This window comes from Macrotis lagotis, chromosome X, assembly GCF_037893015.1.
Source record: "Macrotis lagotis isolate mMagLag1 chromosome X, bilby.v1.9.chrom.fasta, whole genome shotgun sequence".
NCBI classification, from domain to species: domain Eukaryota; kingdom Metazoa; phylum Chordata; class Mammalia; order Peramelemorphia; family Peramelidae; genus Macrotis; species Macrotis lagotis.
In genome coordinates, this window is record NC_133666.1 from 650112818 (window position 1) to 650121948 (window position 9131).

General features: G+C 42.6%; 1 protein-coding gene across 1 annotated transcript; it reads right to left on the bottom strand.

Moving 5' to 3' along the window:
• Positions 1 to 754: 754 nt before the first annotated feature.
• LOC141497603 (uncharacterized) lies at positions 755 to 6132 on the bottom strand. Its single transcript, XM_074200335.1, has 2 exons — positions 5792 to 6132; positions 755 to 5048 (listed from the first exon to the last, which is right to left on the bottom strand). The coding sequence occupies exons 1-2, from the start codon at positions 6129 to 6131 to the stop codon at positions 4702 to 4704; spliced, it is 687 nt and encodes a 228-aa protein (XP_074056436.1). The 5' UTR covers position 6132; the 3' UTR covers positions 755 to 4701.
• Positions 6133 to 9131: the final 2999 nt, after the last annotated feature.

Below are 9131 nucleotides of genomic sequence, written 5' to 3' on the forward strand. Positions count from 1 at the left end.
GCAATGGGATTAAGTCACTTGCCCAAGGTTTCACAGCTAGTATCAAAGAGACCAGGGGCAGCTAGGTGGTGCAGTAGATAAAACACCAGCCCTGGAGTCAGGAGTACCTGGGTTCAAATCCGGTCTCAGACACTTAATAATTGCCTAGCTGTGTGGCCTTGGGCAAGCCACTTAACCCCATTTACCTTGCAAAAACCTAAAAAAAAAGACTTTTCAAATGTCTGAGACTGGATTTGAACTCAGGTTTTCCTGACTCCAGAGCTCATTCTCTATTCATTGTGCCACCTGCCTCCCTACATTTCTTATAACACAATAGTATTCCACATTTTCATATGACATAACTTGTTCAGCCCTTCCCCAATTGATGGGAGTATGGATATATAATTAAAGTAACTGTGGCTTCATTTTATGTATTTTTTCTAGCTTATTTCATTTACTCTCATAGTTTTCCTGATTTTTGGTCAGCTCCATCTATGATAAAGCATTTGTAGTGGTGAAACACTGGTAGTTCTGATTTATTCCTGTGAAACTTGCTGTCTTGTGAACCAGAACCAGACTCTACTCTTCTATATTAAGCTTATCATCATGCTCTCTCTTTATTTTTTCTTAATCTTAGGAAAATTTATATTACTGACCAGGAATTTAACCAAATCAATGGTATCATTAGAGCCCAATCCATCAATATTCTAGAATTCCTGTAAGATTTTCATAACTACAATTGTCATGATCTCAAGGTATATGAAATCCATGCTATCCAGAAGCCTAGTTGGCATTGGTCTTCTTTGACAGTCACCATCTGTTGTGTGCAGAAATCTCCCATGGTAGGATATTCAAGGGTTTATAGCAAAAAGAATTTAGTTTAATATCCCACATATCAAAGAAATGAATTGGGAGCTCCAGGTTGATTGTATGACCAGTTTAATAATCAGAGTAGGATGATTGTCCTTTGTTCCCAAAGATGACTGTGACATCAGGTCATGAATTTGGATTTGAGTGAGAGGGTGCTGTGCTAAATCCCCTGCTTTGCTTTCTCTTGCAGTCATCTGGGTGCCATGGTTAGATATGAATTGGGACTACTGGAGATGACCTTGGATGTGAGATAATCAGGGTTAAGTTACTTGCCAAGGTCACACAACTAAGTAATTGTCACATTTCTGGGGTGGAAACTCATCCAAAGTTGGATATTCATATTGGGGCAGTCAAGGGTGGCCACTAGACAACAGTCAAGGATCGTCGCTAAGATCACCCCCAAAATCCCATGCTAATTATAGAAAACAGACAAAGAAAGTAGGAGCTGCAAAGAATGTCAGTGAGATTTTCGCAACTTCATCGTTGGCTTCCTATCCCAGACACATGGGTGCCCCCTCAAGGTCGCTTTGAGTAAAATCCTGTGTATACAAAGCCTTGTACTGGTCATGCTCTGGACAGTGTGCTTTCTTTTGGCTTACATTAATTTTGGGTTACGTTATTTATTGAAACTCATTATTATTATTATTATTATTAATTTCACTGATAGAAGCTTTTGCTGGGAACCCACATCATGAACTTTACTGCTAGAGACTTTTGCTAGGAAACTCATATAACTTTCTTTGCTCAAAGCGGAGTATATATATGCATTATTATAGCTTTTACAGATTAGTGAATCTACACACCAGTTTTTCAACCAACTGGGACACTTAACCATTCCATCCCAATTTCATGGACAAAATTGCACTTTGAAGAAGTTATTATTACTATTCTATGAAACCTAGATTTCCTGACTTTCCACTCACACCACTCCCATCTTCCTCTTTATCCACTGTATTGTAGAAGGAATCTTCCATTCAGATTAGAAAATGACCAGGTGACTAGGTACACTTTTATCAAGACGTGTTCTAAGAAAATATGGTTCCCTTCATTGTGACACTGGAGTGTCAAGCTGGAGTTTGGTATGGATTTGAAGTTAGAAGTGGATGAAAGGGTAGAATAAAAATAATCACAGAATGTTAGAGTTGTAAAGGCCCTTAGAACATAAAAAGTCAGAGATGGAAGTGGTCTTGGAGAATAGCTGGCTTCTCTCCCACCCTTATTTTGTAGATGTAGAAATTGAAGCCCAAAGTGGGTGATTCACCCAAGTTAATTTAGTAATTCAGAAGTTTTGGGGGGGGAGTGGAGGGGGAATAAGGACATAGCTATGAATGCTAGCGACTCCTGTGGGTACTCAATGACCAGACTAGGAGGAGTCAGAGTAGGAGAAGTGTGTGTGTGTTGTGTGTGTGTGTGTGTGTGTGTGTGTGTCTGTGTGTATAGTAGAGCAGATGGGTTCAAATATTTTTCCCCAAGGCCACAGTAGTTGAGATTTACTTTCATCTAAATCCAATATTTCCCTGACCTTTGACTCTGTTCCTCCCTGACTATTATCTTCCTCTCTCTCTGCCTGAAATAGGGGAATGTGCTTCCAAGTTTGGTTAAGAAATGATAGAGTGACCTTTGGGGTGGAGAGAACCCTTACTAGACTTGTTCTGAGTCTCTGTGAATCCTTCAGCTGTGGAGATCTCCTAGAATTGGAAAGGAATTTAGTCTTGTGCACACTTGGGAAGAGTGGAAGAGGAGAAGCAGAGGAAAGAGCTGGGGAAGCTCTGTACATCTGGACACTGTACATTAATTGACCATGTGAGTCTGAACAAGTCTCTTAGCCTCTTAAAAGAGGGACTTTAGAAGACAGAATATCAGAGTTGTAAGGATCTTAGAGGAGAGAATTCCAGAACCAGAAAGGATTGTAGGAGACAGAATGCCATATTTAATTTAAATTATGAACTATCCCAGTGGGAAAGGACTAACACATATGTAGGAGTGCCAAAATTCTGAGCTCTGTACACAAACTAAGTTCAATATTGGGGGTTGGTTCAAAATTAGGAGTTGACTCAAGAGGGTAATTTTCACTTTTCTCACTAAAATTCTGGGAAAATCTCTAGATATGACTTAGATATAAAGTGTATTTATTCATCTTAAAGGGAATATGTCCAAAGAGGTACATATAAGACAGACAGATAACTAGCTGGCTAGCTAGCTAACTATAGATACAGTAAATGGAAGGTCATCTCAAAAGGGAAGCATTAACATCTAGAGAGATTTGGAAGAGCCTCCTACAAAAAGAAGGGGTTGAATCAGATCTTAAAGGAAGGAAGGGAGAGGAGAGGAAGAGCAGAATTACAAATATGGGGAACAGACAGTGTAAAGACAAGGAGATGGGAGTTAGATTGTTATGTAGGAAGAACAGAAATTAAGCCAGTGTGGCTAGATCACCTAGGAAGGAGCAAAGTTATAGGAAGACTAAAAAGGTGGAAGGTGATGAAGGGCTTGAAAAACAAACAGTGGACTTTCTATTTTATCCTGGAGGTAATAGGGAACCACCAGAATTTATTGAATAGGTCAGATTCAAGAGAGGAGATATGACAGTCCAACCTCTCTCCAGGTCTCTGAAGGGACTGAGAGACTCTGAGAAGCCAACATGAAGAATATCAATCATGTTTCCTAGCTTGTAACACTAGGCTTCAGGGAATTTCTCCTTGGGTCAGATCTAGAAAGAGGTATATCTATTTCCCATATGTCAGAATCCTAGAATGTAGCCTTCTAGATGGGGGAGGGAGACTTGAGTAGCACCAACCCTAATGGTTGTCTGAAAAAAAAAATAGCCTTACATTCAAGAATCCAGCTGTCACCCTGAGAAGGCAATGCTAGCTTAGGAGAGGAGTTGCTTTGAAAACAACCTCAAATTCAAAGGTTTGGAAACTAGCTATAAAAGAAAAGAGGCATTTCTGAGCATGTATGACTCTGAAGAGAGGAGATTCCTTGGTCTCATCTTTATCTTCTGCTGAATGAAATCTATCCTTTACCCATATGTATTTGTTAACCATCTGTCTAAGGATGCACTCACTCAACTAAATTAGCATTTAGTATGTACCTATTATATGCCCAAAGACAAAAAATAAAAAATCCTTTGCCCTCAGGGACAATATGCTCTAAGGAAACAATATGGACATAGGTAAGCAAATACAAAAGACTCAAAATAACCCTTCTGGTAGAAAGCCAGGGATTCTAAAAGCAGAGATGAGAAAGTAATGCATTCTAAATGTATATATTCTGCTCACCACCTCCCCTACCTATCCCCTTTTCCTGACCTGGGCCCTTACATCTCTCATTAGGTAACTGGGTGGTCTTACACCCTTGGGGGCTCAGCAGAAACATAATTGGCTTGACCCCTCCTCCAGGTTAGAACTTGGACTCAAGCAATCCTTCAACCTCATCCATCCACCAGGAGCAAGGATTATGAGGAAAAGGGATTGCATCACTGACTCTGGTGGCAGTTATTTTAAAGTCCATAAAGTCCTTTGGAAATTATCGTTCAGTCACTGGGGATTGGCAGCCTCAGGATCAGCTTTGGAGGCCTAGCTAGGCTGAAGAGAAGGGAATCTGGGTGGCCTCCCTTCCTGTATAGCCAATGTTCAGCCCCTTCCTCTTTGCAGGTCCAGTTGGGTCAGGTGCAGTGGGCAGGCCTTGGGGACCACATCTTCAAAGATCGTAAGCTCCACTGCCTGTAATTGTGCCCCGGGCAGAAGCGCATCATAAAGTGGGTGGGTAAGGGTATCCACAAGCAGTTGCCCCAACCCTGGTGGAAAGGGGCAGCAGAGGCCCACCCCCACTCCTACCCCACCCCGGGACCTATTCTCGGACGCGGATTGGACCCAGCTGTCGCACCCTTCGGCGATCCCTGAGGGGCATATCCAGGTAGGTCATCTGCAGGTAGGCGCGCAGGGGCTGGGGCTCTTTGGACAGATGCTTAGACGTGCAGGACGACAGCCGCACCAGGAGCTTTGGAGGTCCGTTGGACTCGAGCCAGGGCAGCACCGCGCCGGTTAGGTCTTGTCTCAGGGACTTGGCCTGGGGCTGATCATTCAATACGATCAGTAGGGCGTGATTTACGCGCCTCTCAGTCGGAGTCTTCTCCAGCAGGGCCTCCCGGGAGAGATTCAGGTAGAAGAGCCCGTCGGAGGGCTCCAGGAACAGCTCTACCATGGACAGAGGAAAGAGCAAAGGCCTAAGGAAGCTGACCTCCCCACCCCAGTCCCTGCTCTGCTCCAGTCACCTCCCGCCCCCTCCTCCCCGCTCCCACCCACCCCCAAACTTGAGGACAGATTTAGTTTCCAATTCCCCACCCGCCTTTAGCCAAGTTCTGCACACCCCAACCCACCCCAAACTCTGATGTCTGTAAAACGGAGGTAATGACTGATGTTATGGACGAGTTTGGAGATCTCAGGAGGCACCTAGGCGGGTTTCATTCATCCGATCTCAGCTCTCTTCTCCTCACTCAACTCCCTAATCCCCGAGGGTCATTTGGCGCTGATTGAACCCCAAGGGACCCTATGCTCTCAGAAGCTGAGAGCCTTAAACCTGGAAGGTAGGAGACTTAGCTTCTAGTCCTAGCACTGATGCTAACTGGAGGGAGGTAGCCAAATCCCCTTCCTTCTTTGACCTCAGTTTCCTCTTGTGTCAAAAAAATAAAATAATTTTAAGATCTCTTTCCTCTGTCATTCTGGGTTCTATCCCATAAGTTTCTCAGTGTGTGTGTCTCTCTCTCTGTCTCTCTCTCTCTCTCTCTCTCTGTGTCTCTCTGTCTCTTTCTGTCTCTGTCTCTCTCCACATATCACACACACACACACACACACACACACACACACACACACACACACACACAGACTTATCCTCTCATCTACCTTTTTATTCCAATCCCGGGAAGACTCAAATAGTTTACCTTTGGTCAGCGGGATCAGGACCTGGCGGGTCGGGGGAATCGAATTCTGGACCAAAGTTGTGGCGGGCTGGTGGTTCCTTTTGGCTCTCAGCTGGACCGCTGACTCCTTGTTGCGATGCTGCAGCTTCTGGGCCTGGAAGACGTCGAGAGGCGGCCGTTGCACTACAGGGGGTGAGGACAGCCCCAGGTGTCTCAGGATGGCCTCCAGCTGCGGGCTACGCTGGGGGTTCTCCGGCGGTGTCTCACCTCCTCGGGCTGGAGGCGGCAGCAGCAGCAGCAGCAGTAGCGTCAGCAGTGGCAGCAGCCACAGCCGACTAGGGCTTAGGGAGAGACTCCCCATAGCCGACACGAGACGGCGGCGTTGGAGAATGAATGGGCTTGATCCGACCTGTCCTTATATTGGGCTGGACTTTGACGCCCCTGCAGCCCTTCTCCGCCCCCTTCAGGTTCTCTGCCCCAATCTCCGAAAGGCAGTAAACAAAGAAATTTTCCAGTTTTTGTCCCGAGAAGAAAGGGAGGAGAAGGGGAAAGGAAGGGGAGGGATCCCGGTCTGGGGGAGAATATAGTGACCCCAAATCGACCCAGAGAATCTTCTCCGCTGTCTCTCCTTACACCTTACCTCCCCAGTACTTGCTTCCTTCCCTTTCCTCTTAGAGTTAGCTTAGAAGCTGAATCTTTTTTGTTTGTTGTTGTTTTTGCAGGTCAATAGGGTTAGTGACTGGCCCAAGGTCACATAGCTAAGTCATTATTAAGTGTCCCAGGTCGGATTTGAACTTGGGTCCTCCTGACTCCAGGGCCAGTGCTCTCTATTCACGCCACCTAGGTGCCCCAAGCTGAAACTTTAAGAAGGATAGAACTGGGTCCTCATACACTTAATAATTACCTAGCTGGATGACCTTGGGCTAGTCACTTAACCCCATTTCCTTGCAAAACAATCAAACAAAAAAGAATGGTAGAACTTGGCATGTAAGGAAGGACTTGAGCCCTTTGAGCTCAGATCATCATCTTTATGTTTCAGAGAGGAAATAAATAGCTCTACTTAGAAGACATTAGCCCCAAGGAGCCAGTCAGTGACAGTGTTTGTTTGTTTTTCTTTGGTGTGGCAGGGAGGAGGGGCAAGGGGTAGAACACAGGGTCTGGGTAGGAAAAACATGCAGACCCGAGACAGCACAGGGATCCATAGAATCATAGATTTATAGCTGAAATGGACTTCAGAGGACATTGAATCCAACACACATTTGATGGATGAGATTTGTTCAAAGTAACACAAGTAGTTAAATTTTTTTAAATTTAAACTAAATATTTTATTTATTTTTCCAACTTCATGCAATGTAGTTTTCATCTTTTTTTTTTTTAGATTTTTGCAAGGTAATGGGGTTAAGTGGCTTGCCCAAGGCCACACAGCTAATTATTAAGTGTCTGAGGCCATATTTGAACTCAGGTATTCCTGACTTCAGGGCCAGTGCTCTATCCACTGCTCCACCTAGCTGACCCCAAAATAGTTTTCAATAACCTTTTTTTTGCAAGGTTTTGACTTTTATGTTTTTCTCCCTCCTCCCTTTCCCCCTCCCTCTAACAGAAAGCAATCTAATGTAAGCTACACATGTATAACCATGCTAAACATAGATCCATATTAATCATGTTGTGAAAGAAGAATTAAATCCAAATAAAAAAATGCAATACATAAGACAACGTGTAAAAATTGAAGATAGTAAGCTTTGATGTACATTTAAACTTCATAGTTCCTTCTCTGTATATGGATAGTATTTTTCTTTCACAAGTCTTTTAGAATTGTTTTTTATTATTATACTGCTGAAATGTGCAAGTCTGTCATAGTTGACCATCACCCAATGTTTCTCTTAGTGTGTGTAATTTTCTCCTGGTTCTGCTCACTTCATTCAGCATACATTCATGGAAGGCTTTGCAGGCTATTCCGAAGTCCAGTTCCTCATGTTTTGTTTTGTTTTTGTGGTTGTTTTTGCAAGGTAATGGAGTTAAGTGACTTTCCCTGGGTCACAAAGCTAGGAAATTATTATTAAGTGTCTGAGGCAAGATTTGAACTCAGTTCCTCCTGCCTCCAGGACCCATCCTTCTACTTAGCTGCCCTTCATGATTTCTTATAGAACAATAGTGTTTCATCTTATTTGTATACTACAATTTGTTCAATCATTTCCCAGTTGATGGATATTCCCTCAATTTCCAATTCTTTGCCACTTCAAAAAGAGCTGTTATGAATATTTTTGTACATGTGGGTTTTTTGCCTTTTTCTGTGATCTCTTATATATATATATATATGTGTGTGTATATATATATATATATGTATATATATATATATATATATATATACACATTATACCTACTAGTATTGGATCAAAGGGTATGCACAATTTTATTGCCCTTTGAGTGTAATTCCAAATTGCTCTTCAGAAAGGTTGGATCAGTTCACAGTTCCACCAACAGTGCATTAGTCTTTCAGTTTTACCACATCCCCTGCAACATTGATGATTTTCCTTTTTAGGCATATTGATCAATCCAATAGGTGTGAGGTGGTACCTTGAAGTTGTTTTAATTTGAATTTCTCTAATCAATAATGATTTAGAGCCATTTTCATATGATTTTAGATAACTTTAATTTCTTCATCTGAGAATTGCCTTTTCAAAAGGATACTTTGACCATTTATCAATTGGGGAATGGCATGTATTCTTATAAATTTGATTCAATTCTCTCTTTCAGAAATGAGTCCATTGTCAGAAACACTAGTTGGCAAAATTATTTCCCAACTTATTACCTTCCTTTTAAGCTTGGTTGCAAAACATTTTCAATTTAATGTATTCAAAATTATCCATTATAATGTTCTCTATCTCTTCTGTTTCCCTTTCCATAAAACAGACAGGTTAAACAAGTGGTTAAGTCTTAATGGTGAAATTTAATTGTAGGATCTGTCAAGTTCCAGAGCTGGGTCTTAAGAAAGACAAACAGAATTAGTTTAACATGCTTGTTTTATTCTTCTCAAGCTTGTGGTCATACATGAATGGGAGGCCAACCGGACCCACATAGGTCCCAAAGGAAGAGAATTTTATTGGGTCGACAAAGACCACAGAGAGAGCTAGTTAGAACTAGACATTCTTGGAGAGTGGCCTCACAGCATGGTAAAGTTGTCTCAGGATGTCGTGGCACTTGTGCCAAGGAAAGTTCTGTTTGACTCAGGATGTATGCTTCATGTCCCTGTTCCTTAGGAAAAGAGGAGGAGGACTTGTGGTTGATCCAACAGACATTTAGAGGGCAGACTAGATTGATATATGCCTTTAGGGAAGATTGACAGATCATAGGTTTAGAATTG